The sequence below is a fragment of the Pithys albifrons genome, chromosome 1 (assembly GCF_047495875.1).
Source record: "Pithys albifrons albifrons isolate INPA30051 chromosome 1, PitAlb_v1, whole genome shotgun sequence".
Taxonomy (NCBI): domain Eukaryota; kingdom Metazoa; phylum Chordata; class Aves; order Passeriformes; family Thamnophilidae; genus Pithys; species Pithys albifrons.
The window spans coordinates 69,256,636-69,270,538 of record NC_092458.1 but is presented as its reverse complement, the minus strand read 5'-3'; the positions used below and the strand labels follow the sequence as shown (position 1 = coordinate 69,270,538).

Below are 13,903 nucleotides of genomic sequence, written 5' to 3'. Positions count from 1 at the left end.
GGGTACAGCAAGAAAAAAAGGGGAAAAAAAGGAATGTTGTAGGTTACTCTGTGTATTGACTCCCATGCTTTAGGAAAAATAAAATTAATAATAAAAAAAATCACTCCAAAGAAGTATGGCACGTGAGAAGCACCCACAGACTTTTTTTGCATTCTACTGATATTCAACTGGCAATTCTAACATGAGCTTCTACGTAGTTTAGTATCGATCAGAAAAGCATTCCTAGGCTGGATTAAATAAATTCTAAATGCTCATTTTGGATTACCCCTAAAGACTGTAGCATGCAAAAGTCTTGCATCCAGTCCTACTGAAATCTAAGTTTTGAAAGCATCATTCATTTTTTTTGAGAAAGAAAAAACCTCACAGACAACCAGATCCAAACAGCAGAAATACTATTTTTCAGTCTCAGTATAAAATCCCATTGGTTCCTCTCACATACAAGCTGAAAAGAAACGCAGATATTTGGGCTGAGAACAACAAAAAAACTGCAAAAGGAACAGTTACACCCTACTACTATTGTGATATCAACTTCCTGTTAAAATAATAATGGCAATCTTAACTTCTGGTCACAAGGGCTTTTTTATTCAGAGACTGAAGTAAATGCTTATGCAGAATATTTAGCAACTGTGAAGAAGCCATTTCCTTTTTTATTAAAAAAAAAAAGTAAAAATCCATAGTTCAACATTCTTCTGGCAATTAAATTTTAATAAATACAATTTAAGTATCCAGTGCTAGTTAATCCTGTACCTTGTTAAATTCAGGATATAATTTTAGACTTTTATATTAACTCCCAAGCTTCGAGAATGTTTATCTGATATGAGAAGTAGGGAAGCATTAGTTTAACATAACTTGAGATTCACACTTATCTGCAGTTGAAGTCTGGCATGGGATTCCTGTTCTGTCCTTTGAAACATAACCCCATTACTAAGAGGTAATTTATTCTATAGTTTGATAAAGAAAGGAGACCAACAGGAATAATGGCCAGAGTTCAAAATGTAATGTAGTCTTGTTCAGTGCCATATTACTGCCCATCTGCCAAGAAGCCACATCTTGTCATGGGAAGGAGAATATTCAGTCATTTACTACTGTTAGGGAATATTTCCACCACCATAAAAACTCTAAGGGAAAACACTCTTCTTCCTTCTGCAGGTCAAGCACATCCCAAGCCATGCTCACACGCAACAATACCAAAGGCCCCTTTCCAAATACATTGTGGGAGTCGTGTCATGACTCAGAAAAATCTAACTATGTTCACTAAGTATCGTCAAGAAGTGACAGCATCATAGGAAGACTGGAGACAAGAGAAAGGGTTTAGGAGAGAGAGGTGTCACCAGGTATCAGCTCAAGAGTAATCCTTGTGTCTTGCCTTCAGCCCTCTGAAAAGAAAGAAGTGAAATGATTTAAGGCACTAACTTCATGCACATTAGTGGGAAAACACATTCTGTTACAAATGCTTTGATGGAAGAATACTGGATTATACTGGAAACTTCTCAGAAACAAGAAAAAGGCTGAAACCAAAAGGGAAGATTAGAAAGAAAAAAGTATAGAGGTTATAAAACAAGCTCTTAAAACAACTAGTTAAGAGAAGGCAGAGTGAACAACTTACCTTCAAAAGAGGGATGCAAATGGAACACACAAGAGACTGCTGGCCTGAATTACCAGATCTATTTCAGTTGCTAAAATAAAACCTTTCTCCTGCATTCAGTGCCCTCATTTGAGTGTCCCTTTTCTCCTCCCTGTAACCCAAGAACACCTATATCCTCCTGACCTGCAACACAGCTTGTAATGACTCTTACCACTTTTAATATATGTCCCACAGAATAACCCAGGCAATAACACCACATTCTTCAGTCATTTTTCATTAACAAAACAATCTGAACAGAAAACACCCAGAAGATGACTAAGACATTCGCCCTGGAGGTTTTCGTAAATAGCTGGGCAGGCAGAACTCTTAACACAGGTAAAGTTTACCCAAGCAGAACACACAATTTTGTTACATGACAGGCCAATGTTATGAAATTAATTCCTCCATTTGCTCGGGGCTATTACAAAATTTGCTGCCCTTCACCTTGAATGCAAGCTGTGTTTTTAGGCTTGTCCTCTTAGCAAGTGTATCACAACAGACATTTTACTACACCAAAACTTTAGCAAGCTTCTTACCAAAACAAAACTCTGCATTTTATCTACTTCCTCTCATCACTCCAACTTACACTGCTCAGTAACACACTTCTGGATGGCAAATGTATCATAGGTGAACCTATGCACAACAGCACGACCTAAAACCCCTACATAAAACAGGAAAAACAGAGTATTAGTTCTACATGCAAAATATAAAAAGGACTTTTTGCCCAAGCTCTGTTTGGCAGAAAAGAATTTCCCTCACTTAAATAAGTGCAAATATTGGATCAAATTGAGATAAAATACTGTATTCCCCCTTCTCAAAGTTTCCTAAAAACAAGCAGCATTCCCAAATCAGGGCAGAATCTTTGCCAAAAGGGTTCAATAAAAAGGATGCAATTTGTGATGAACAGATCAAAAGAATCCTGGAGTGTAAGAAGGAGGTGTTAAAAAAAACACCACCACCAAGACCAAAAACCAAACCAACCAAAAAAACTCACCCTACCTCTACAAACTGAATCCCATTAATTCAGTGTAATACATATAAGATAGCAACTTGATATCCTTAGACACACTACAGTACCCACAGACACCATTGTACTTCCTTGAAAGACAATACAGTAAGTGTTCAAGGGACAGATCTTCCCCTTCAGAATGCCCTGATATTGGCACAGGTGGGGTGTACATATTTTACTACACAATGTATTTATCAAAGCCTCTGAAAAAAAAGAAGTGTGAGACCTTCCCCACTTAACATATTCATAGTTTTACAGAGGATAGTATGTTACTGGAGGTACATATCATGTAAAAAATCCTAAAACACGATTTTTTCTTAAAAATAACTGTCCAAACAAACCATGTCTTGAAATCTTCACCCAGAAAAGGTACTCTTGCTCAAGGGAAAGTTTGCTTGAGGGAAAGTAAAAAAACAACACAAAAGTGACAAGTGTGTAACGTTCCATAGTTCATCCAGCCCGCTCCAAATTACAATGTCAGTGGCTGTTTATGCTCTAAGGAAGTACAGTAAGTACAGTACAGCCCATTCAGGTTGCTGGAATGTCACTGATCTTATGCTCAATTTCATCTATTCATTAGAAACATTCAATCTGCAACAGCAGCTGCATTTACCACCACACCCCAAATGCCATCCAGTTGCCCCAGGTGATTCCAGCGGTTTACCATCCAGCAGGACACACGTTCCACACTCTTGTCCCTCTACAGTGACTGCAAGTTACACTTCCAAGACCGAGGAGTTTTATTTACTTAAGAATGGTATACTAGGAGTGCTTGTGGCTTCAGGTTTTGCAACAAAAAAGGTCTGGTCTTTACCAGTCATGTTCTGTGAGTTTCAAAACTATTTATGCTGCACTAGTTATTTTTGATTCAGACTCACTAAACGATTACTGTTAAGAAGATGACTTAAGCAAACAACAGACAAGTTACTCCATTTCTTTCAGAAAAACAATGACTAATTATGTGTGTCATTTTGTTCTGTAGCTCTTTAAAAAATAAAGTGTGAAATCCTGGCTTCTTTCAGGTCAATAGCAAGGTCCCCATTAAGTTTAGTGGAGCAGATTTCACTACAAAATCATAAACTATACAAGGGCTGAAAAACAAATCTTTCTGAAAGAACATGGGTCATTTAAAAGGACACTGGCAACTTCATAGTTAAATTAAAAATAAAAATCTGTTTCCACACGTAACACCTATGATGACTGTAACTGAAAGACATAAGAATTTGGTATCTACTTCATGAATTACACCGCATTTTATAGACTTGTTAAGTTTACCAAGAGGTTTATAACAAATTTCCTGGCTGTGTGAGTCTTTCACAGAGCAAGAGTAATGTAATAAAATGTTTCTTTTTAATTTAATTAAACCAATTTCAATCTTAAATCTTAGAGTCATTTAGGCAGAACAGGGAGCTACAAACTCTAATAAGCAACATCTCTTGCAGGATGTAAAATGGTTGCTGTTAAAAACTAACCATGCTACAGATTCGCTCCATGAGTGGAGCTACTAAGAGCAATAAATAGAAGTATTCTTTCCCTAGCCTCTAAAATTTGTCTTCCTTCTCAATTGTCACTGCTTCCTTTTGCTTTTCCAAAAATCCTTATTGTGGCCTAATAAGACTGAAGAAGACTCCTGATCCTTGCATGGTGTTCACCACAACAGATTGATTACCCACAAGGTTACGACTACTCTTCAGAGTTTCATCTAGAACACCAAAAAGCATCAGACCAAATCCAATTTGAAAATGGAGTTTCCATAAGATCAAACAGAATGTCACAACTATCTATTCCTTCTTCACAGCTTCCTACAACACCCACAATTAGAGTCTCTTGTGACACAGTCCCAACTTCAGGAGGCTTGCGGCTTCTGAACAGCTGATTCGTGTGCCATGTAGCAGGATCAGGAGGTGTAAGATCTTGTACTCTGCAGACTTGCTGTAGGGGAAGGCTCAAGTAGACCCTTAGCTATTCATGGACTGAAATCCTTAATCTCAAAACCTGTGCTCCCAGCATTTCAGGAGGAAGACAGGGGTGGGCTTCAATGGCCAGTTACCAACCTCACACTAGCACTGGGTTCAGAGGTAAATAAAACCATCCCCAATGAAACTGAAGCTGCCTTCACTTCTCTGTTAAATCAGAGATCTGTCAGCTGCCTGCAGGACTACAGAAGCTGTCCATGTGGTAGGTATTTAAAGGCTTTGATTCACAAGCAGGGACAGGGTAGCTTGGGATCGCTGAGTTACTACACATTATGACCTGAAACAGTTCAGCATCTGATTCAAAACAGCTCAGGAAAGGAAGAAACTAGAGGCAGCAATCAAACCTGTCACCCTACACCATGCCATCCCCAGGGTCAGATACCATTCACACCATCTCAAGAAAACCCATTCATTCACAGCCCTTCAGGACAGCCAACCTTCGTATGGCCTGGACTCACATCAGGAAACCCAGCATTTTCATCCACAGGATTCCAGTCTTGAAACCTCTGTCTGGACTGTAGCCAATGTGATCCTGCTTATGCCTAGATCTGAAGGCCAAACACACCTAAGGGATAAGTCCAATGTGATCCTGTTGATGCCTAGATCTGAAGGCCAAACACACCTAAGTGATAAGCCCTGTAACCTGGGCAACAAGTCACAGCTGGGGAGAAATGCTAAATGTGAGGATGGAAGGATCACAGCCAACGAGTAGGGGGAAAAAAACCCCAACTAAAACTGTGTAGACAAATTTAAGAAACTATGAAAAATCTCCACAGCAGAGTCAGAACTAGGCTCAGTGCTCTATAAGAAGTAATACCATTGTATGAAAATTGAAGTCAAAATAGCTAAATATATAAAACATTTTATATATATAGTCCATTACACTGTCTTAAATATCAAGACATTTAACAGGTGCTTGGGTATTTCTGTTTTATACACTGGCTTAACACTCCTGTGCTGTAGTGTGCTCAAAGTTCTTTCCAAGATTTCAGTCCAACGAGCCTGTTCTATGTGTGAATGTGTAACCTACCAAATGTGCATTTCCAATCCAAAATCCAGCTGTGCTCATTTAACCTTGGCTTGGATGCACAGGGAGTGTTCTCATCCTTAACAGCTAGGGAAATTTAGAGAGTACAGTTCTAAAAAACACTGTTCTCAAAGGGTACTTAAGAGCAGAGAAAATCCTTGTTCTTCCACTTAGATAACTCAGTACAGCATCTGGACTAGAAAGTGTTTACTTGTACTGCTGCACTTCTTATTAGATCTGCAACCTACTCTAGCTCTGATTACCTCGCATAGCATAAACTCCTTGGAATAGAAACAGCACTAATTAGTATTTATACAGCTCCAGGGAAATGCACACTGTTTACAATAATGCTTGATGTTAGCTTTATTATACTGATTCAGAATATGGTGTAGGAGAGTCAAGTCACTCTGAGTGAATCAAGGCTAAGTTTTGAAATCAAGGAAATGCCACTGAAAGCACTTTAGTTTTAAATCTCTCCAATTTATATCAGGAAGTATAAAAGGAAATGTTTCAGCTTATCAACAACTGCCATTCAGTCAAATGGGAAAAAATTGTTTCCACAATCCTACAATCAGAATCTGAACTCAAACCAGTACTTTTTCTCTGAAGAGAAAAATTCTGAACTATTCCTGGACAGAGGTGAAAGTTGATATCAACATTGGGAGCACAAGAAAGATGAAGGCAGCTCAATGCAGAAAGACTGTGCTCTGCACCAAGTGGATGGTCTTTGAATTAATACAGTTCTAGCATCAAGCCCAGAATGACAAAAGAAACATTTTTGTGCCCTGAGCAGGGCTACCACCTCTTAACAGAAGCAGAGAAAGTGAGGAAGAAGAGGTGTGTCCTGAACCACTGCTGCTTACTGAACATCCACAGGCAATTAATTCCACATGCTTCTAGCCAACAGCAAGTGAGCTTCTTCAAATACCACATACTGTCTCTGTCATTTCTGACAGTGAGCAGGGCTTTGAAATGTGCTAGACAAAATTCCACCCTACTACTCACATCTAAGGCTTGTTCCAGAGTTGCAAGGAAAAGTTAAGAAACAAAAACGGAAAAAGAAAGGAAACAAGAAAAAATAAGACATGATACCCTACCTTAAATATCAACTGGAGAAATCATAAAAGAATCCTAGAGGCCACCATGACTGTCCTTAACATGAATTAATCCCAAACTAGGCACGTCTCAACAGGAAGTCCATCTACTCTGCTAGTCACACAGCAACACAACTGCCAGAGGAATGGGTGCATTTCTATGATTCTATTATTTTTACAGCCACCATCAAAATCCTTTCTGCAGTTCCGAGTATATACCTGTTTTGACAGCAGTGACAACCTCCCCTCCCAAACTCATACGTACCTGATCACAACCTGCATTCACCAGCTCCTGGAGCATCTGCCTGTTTACTTCAACAGCTGCTGTGGTGCTCGACTCATTAGCAAAGGGCAGCAAAGAATATCTAATTTCTCGCAGAGCCTTCTGATACGGTCCAAACTTGGGTGTTTGTCTCATTTGCTGCTGCCTTGCAGCATCCTTCCCTATTAAAATCTTAGGGTCCAGAGAAGTGTCAGTGCCTGGTCCAATAGGCAGTCCCTGACCTGAAGATTTGGATGGCTGCTTTAAACCTTCTCGAATCTCCTGTAACCTTTGTCTGCTGTTTCCTGAATACGTCGTAGCAGGAAAAGTCTTTGGCCTCATTGTTAATCCAGTTTTCTCTGAGCATAAATACAGCTTTCTTCTTTGTTTTTTTTAAATTATTTCAAAAAAGTGTCACTTGATGGTATCAATTTCTTGTAAACATAATCCTTCAAAGAGAAAAAGGCAAAATTCTCAAGAGATTTCTACCAATGTTTTACTTCAGCTCAAAATCTTCACATATCCTACAGAAAATGAAAATCCGTGGAATCATCATTTTGTAGACTGACAGTGTCTGAAACAAAAGAAAATAAAAAGTACATGCAATTAAGTTGATACTGTAAATGCCTCTGAAGGGACAGCATGACAATTAATCAAGTGAAAGTGAATCAGTTTAACCTCTTAAGCTGCCACAGCTGGATACCCTTTAATGATTTTCACTCTATCTGTTTTCAGTAACAGGATTCCAAAAGGCTTCCTCAACATAATCAATTCATTTTTCTTTTCAGTTTAGTTTTCAAAATAAATTAAAATAAAACTCTTAAAAACTACAACATTGAAGAATTTTACAGTACCAATTTTACAGTGGCAAGTTTCCCACCCAAATTGCATAACCAAATCCTGGACAAGCCTACTCTATTTCATAATTAGAGAAGAGTATCCTTATGAAATGTTTTTCCCCCACTTAAGATTTTGTTTGTTTTATACTAGCTGAGCCCAGTTTCAGAAGTTTATGAAAAAGATTTATAATGGAAATATTGATGACTCTAACCATAGCAACTTCTAGTATTTCAATAACAGAGCAAAAAACAGAAAGACAAGATGTTTTGCCTTTCCACAGGAATATCTTAGCAAAGCCTGAAGGTAACAATTCTCCCCAGAACTGGATGGAGGAAGGGGAAAAAAAAAAGAGGCGAAGGGGTATCTGGTATTTCTGACCCTGAGATTAGCTCAGTTGGTTAAAACTTGGTTGTAATAATGCCAAGGTCATGGGTTCAATTCCCTGTATGGGCCATTGACTAAAGAGTTGGACTCGATGATCCTTGTGGGTCCCTTCCAACTCAGAATAGTCTGTGATTCTGTGATTAGCTGTGCCTTTCAGGGAAGGGAAAAGAGGGCTAAATGAAGCTATGCAGTAACAGCACAGGATGAAGAAAGAGATCAGATGCATCCCAAGACAGCAAAAAAAGACTCTGAGGCAGCTTTATGCACCTCTTCTGACATGCACAACCTAGAACAACTATGCAGCACAGCTGAGCTACTTGTACAGCTTGTGATCAATGTGGAGCACGAAGTTACAAGAATCCTACCCTAAGTTTTCATGCATGATCATAATAGAAACATTAAATAATGGTGCCTTTGGAACAGGATTAAAAAGACAGTTTAATCAGAAATGTCATCCAGCTATTGATGCTGCTTATGTCAGTTTGCTTCTGCTGCTGCCATTAGCACTTGTAAAGTGACTTCTGAATGGTGCTGCGGCCACTGTGCTGGTAAGGCAAGAATTCTGTGCAGTTGTTTCCAAATCGCAAATATTTAACACACTGCATGTTTCTCTCTGTCCCTCAGAAGCTGATTGGATTTTTTTTAAAGGCACTTCACTTCTGATCATACCACATCTACCACTGAAAACAGTTTCCCCAGAAAGTACTGTCCTTTATTTACACTCATTTCATTGTGACAGCTCTTCCTGTGATAGCTACAGCAGTTCCCAACAAAATTATTATTTCTATACATTTACCATTAGTTCTCACTGCCTAACAAACAGCTTACTACTGTGAAGGCCAAGCGAAAGCCATTCAACTCTACAGCCCATCACCACTTCCTCAGGAACGCAGAGTCCACTTCAGGCTTTCCTCTACAACCAAGGACTGAAATGCAGCAGTGAAGTCAGACCCCAGACTCTTCTGTGATGGTTCACCAGTTTGAAATGCAGGAGCACAGATTAATCACTTGAGATTAACTCATGTCAACCTCTTTTGCTAAGATTTAAATACTCCGTTAGCTAAAAAAACCACCTGTAACATAAGTGAGGTCTTGAGCTCCTCCACTCAGTCCTCCCTACAGATATTCTCCAACACTAACTCATAGAGGAGCGGGACATAAATGATCACATTCACACTGGGAAGGATTTGTCATTTGTTTTAAGGGGAGTGCTAAAGCTGTTCATCTTGATTTTAATGTTTCCACATATCAGCTATTAGTCAACAGTAAGTCAAGCTTTCATTGTCCCAAATGAAGACAGAAGCAACTGCAGGATCCCAAGAACAGAATTTTTCTACTTAGGCAGAATACAGCAGAAGTTAATACATAGCCTTGCTAAAAAAATAAAACACAATAGCATTGCAGCCTTCTTCAGATTACATCATAACTAGCTAGTGCTTAGAAGATACAGAGCAATTAATTGGTCTATAATTGTCTTTCTTATCCTGACAGCAGCAGGCACCATATGGCTGGGTTGAGGCATCTGGGTTGTTCTTCCTTTTCAGTCCCTGTGCCAATCCTCAGGCCTCAGACACACTGGAAAAGCTTGCAAGACCCCCACCTTTTTGCACCACAGGACTGCATTCCCACTTACACACATGCTTCACATAAAGAACTTTTGTGACCTTTAGCCTAAGCTCAAGTCTAATAATGCTGGGTCAAGCCAGCTGGCAACTTCCTTGGGTTACATTTACAATACTGCTAAACCAGAAAGAAACACTGGTCATTTAGACAGTATGAATGAAATCAGCAACAACAGTAAGTACTGGAGGTAACTGTAAATCTGTTTTATATTTTGCAGGCCTTTTTTTTAACTAAATATGTAAGATAAGCCAAGAAACTGGAACACTAGATATTACAGATTATTTACAAAGAAAGACAAGCTGTGTGCTTTTTAAAATCTTCCTGTGATTTGCATTTTAGCAAAAAATTAAGAGGCTTGAATGCTTTAAGATATGTGGAGTGTCAGTTTAGGCATTTCTGACTGTACATCTGAATTTGGATAACTCCAAATCCTTCTAATCTGCACCTTCCATGCATCAATAGCCTTCATGCCAGGAAATTATTTTTCAGACTTTTTTTAAGTTGTAAGCCATTCTGACTAAACAATCCTCAGGTCTTTCACAAAATGTTTTATGTTCTGTACAGATTAGAAACTTGTTCATTATCCTGAAGACATGACATTTCAAATACATACAGCATTACTTTAATTGCATCAAGCTAAACAATTTTTGAGCAACTGATCATTTTGCTTCATTTGAGACATACCAATAGCTGCTTTGGCAGCAACCAACCAACCAACCACACTGAAATTATATGCTGATGCCTGTTGTTCCAGCATCACTATCTATTTGCTCTCCTCTTTCTTCACTCACCAACAGGCTGCATGTGCTAGTGGCTCTCTGGAGCTGGGACACAGGCAAGGAACTGGAGCTCGCCTGAGCCAGAGAGCTGTTCCCTGCCTGTAGCTGTGCAGGCACCGGAGTGAGCACAACTAGCACTACTGCAGAAGGAAAGAGCAGAATTTTAAGAAACTACCACAACAGCCTGTTCTCTCTGAACTTACAGCTATTGCTTTGGGGTTTGTTTGGATTAGAAATTCAGGGAAGCAAGGGCCGTCCACTTTGTCCTGGAAGTCTGGGACGGGGGGGGAAGCGTTTCAGGGATTTCAATATTCTACAAAGCGTGCTGTGCTTTCTAAATGGGCACACGGCGAAAGCGGCAAGCACGGAGAAGATGATTTTCCCCCAAACGATTCCTCCTCTTCTTCCTCCCGCTAACCAAACTGTCCCGGAGTAGCTCCGTGGCCGTGTCCGCGCCGCGGCTGTGCCCAGAGCTGCCCTCCCTCGCCAGGCACAGCCGCGGGGCAGGGGCTGCCCGCAGAGCCCGGACACTCCGAGCGCGCCTCTCTGCGTCACTCCGGGAGTGCCTTTCCCGGGAAAGGGGCACTTCCACTCGCGCACGGCTCCCGAGGGAGGCAGCGCAGAGGTGGCGAAGCGCTGGGTTTGGCAGTGACCTTCAGCCCGGGAGCAGCGCGGCCGGACGGGACTCCGCGGGCTCCGCCTGCCCCGGCCCGGCTGCCCCGGCCCTCGTCCCCCGCTGCCCCTGCCCTGCTGCCCCCGCCCGGCTGCCCCGGCCCCCACCCCGGTGCCGCCGGCAGCGCCAGCCCCTGCCCGTCCAGCCTCAAACCCACTCCCTCCGCGGGCGGAAAGCTCCCTAACAAACTCCGGCCATTTACTGGCAGCTCCGGCCTGCCGGGGCAGAGGCCTGGGACGGGCGGCCCCTCCCCGGCTGTCACACGGTGCCGGGAGATGGGGGCGCGGGCAGGGCTGCCCTGGGAGGTGACGCGCACACGGGACTCGCTCCCGCTTCTGGGTCCGACCTGCCTGCGCTGCCCCCGCCGCTCCACAGCACTCCCCTGCGCGCACAGTTCTGGGGGATGGGAGCGCTCACTGCTGGGCTGAGGGGACCCCGCGCCCCCCGCTCACCTCCCTGGGGCGCCGGCGCTGCCCCTCCGCGCTCGGCTCGGCTCGGCTCGGCTCGGCTCGGCTCGGCTCGGCTCAGCGGCGGCGGCCGCGGCGGCGCGGGCCGCTCTCCATCCTCCCCCGTGTCCGTCCCGGGCGCCGAGTGCGGGGCGCAGTCGGGACATTCGCTACATTGTTGGCATTCCATTCGCGCCACGTGACCCCGCGGCGCCCGCGTCATTCCACTCCCCTCCCGCCGCATTCCAGCGGGGGCAGGGCCTTCCACGGCGGGAAGGGCCGGGAAGGGTTGTGGCACCCCAAGGGGACCGGGGCGGCGGGGCTGCCTCCCCTCCCCTCTGCCCGCCCGTCCCCTCGGGGTGCCCCTCCGCAGGCCCACGGGCAATAACAAGTGACACTTTTCCACCCTCACAAACCCCATTCCACCCACAGCAGATCCCCGCTGGATTCCGGCGGGAGGTGGTGAGGGAATGGCACTGCCTTCACTTGTTGAGGTGAAAAGGGCTGAGGGAGAACCGGAATCACAGACTATTCTGAGTTGGAAGGGACCCACAAGCATAGAATGGTTTGGGTTAGAAAGGACCTTAAAGATTATCCAGTTGCAGTCCCCGTGCTGTGGGCAGGGACACCTTCCACTGCACCAACTTGGTCTGAGCCCATCCAACCCGGCCTTGGACACCTCAAGGATGAGGCATCCACAGCTTCCCCAGGCAAGGCAGGCAGCTCGGAGATCCTGTCCACTCACCCCACGCTCCAAACTCGGGTTAATGGACAGTCTTGTTTATTCCTACCACTCCTTCTGCGCTGGACTAACCATGCACACAATGTGGCATCACTATCAATGCCTGCCTGGGGTTTCCTTTTGGTTTCTTGTTTGGCCTTTTTGTTTGGTCTTTAAAGGCAGTTTACTTGTTTTTCATGTTGTTTCGTCATGGTAAGGGGACAAGGGGGTCATGAGGTACCAGAGGACAGCAGGCAGGGAATTCACATTCTTGTCTGGAACAAAAATGCAGAACCAACTTGCAAAGGATTTTTGGATGCCAAGTTCATGTTTGACCTTGTTATGGATGGAGCTGCCTGGAACCAGAATCATGGAATAATTAAGATGGGAAAAGGCCTCTAAGATCAAGTCCAGCCATGAACCCAGCACCACTGTGCTCACCACTAAACCATGTCCCCAGGTCCCACATCCACCTGCCTTTTGAGCACTTCCAGGGATAGTGACTCTACCGCTTCCCTGGGCAGCCTCTTCCAATGCCTGACCACCCTTTCAGAGAATAAATTTTTCCTAATATCTAATCTAAACCTCCCCTGATGCTTGAGACAGTTTCTTATTGCCATGTTGCTTGTTCCCTGGGAGAAGAGACTGACCCCCAGCTCACTACAACCTCTTTTCAGGTAGTTGTAGAGAGTGCTACGGTTCCCCATATGAGCCTTTTTTTCATGAAGGCAGAAATATTATGATTTTAGAAATCTCTGTGGTCTTTATTAAAGACAATTCTCAGTGACAAAAAATCCCCAAGCACCCAAATACAGTAATGTATGGATCTGGGAGGGACGCTGGTGCTGACTGCTCAGCATGACAGAAACACACGCTAGACATGGGGTACTGACAGAGTGAAAACAATGAGAAAGCAAACTTTCCTATTTATATGCATATATCTTTAGATCATTAACATGGAAGTAGGTTGCAGTCCTGAAATTCTTCAAAATTCTTAAAAGTCTGTTGCAAAGCTGAGAGCTGCTCATTATAGAGTCGGTCTGTTGGCAGGGAAAATGTCAGTCTTGCAAACACTTAAGACACATGTTTATCTTTAATCATGTGCCCAGTCCCAGTGTCTTCAACTGGACTGAGAGCACGTATGAAGAGAAGTCTGTGCATAACTGTCTTTCCAGGATGGGAGGTATATTTACAGTCTTTTCCAAGCCATGGAGACTATTTTTATAAGTAATACTACTCATGGGCAGTCCTATCTAAGAATGTTTCTCTGAGCTTGTTTATCATAATTTTTTTCAATGCTTTCCATGCAAAACTGTCAGTAGTGCTTATACATTGTGTTTATAAAAAATAGTACTTATGAAAGTTCTGATTTGGGAGAAATGACTGCCAACAGAGTGCTACATTTCATGAGGAAAATGCAGCCTGGTGCACAGAATTTGTTTAGC

The 13,903-nt window shown here is 42.9% G+C and overlaps 1 protein-coding gene across 2 annotated transcripts in view; it reads right to left on the bottom strand.

Moving 5' to 3' along the window:
• The window catches only part of LATS2 (large tumor suppressor kinase 2), a 51,091-nt gene extending 39,172 nt beyond the window's left edge, over window positions 1-11,919 (bottom strand). The window contains exons 1-2 of one of the 2 annotated variants that reach the window (XM_071554134.1): window positions 11,744-11,919; window positions 6,996-7,566 (exon numbers count right to left, since the gene is read on the bottom strand). In XM_071554134.1, coding sequence (XP_071410235.1) covers window positions 6,996-7,334 — 339 coding nt within the window. In that variant the 5' untranslated portion in view covers window positions 7,335-7,566; window positions 11,744-11,919. Of the gene's footprint in view, window positions 1-6,995; window positions 7,567-11,743 lie in introns of those variants that run through there. The other variant, XM_071554144.1, reaches the window with a different exon arrangement.
• Window positions 11,920-13,903: the final 1,984 nt, after the last annotated feature.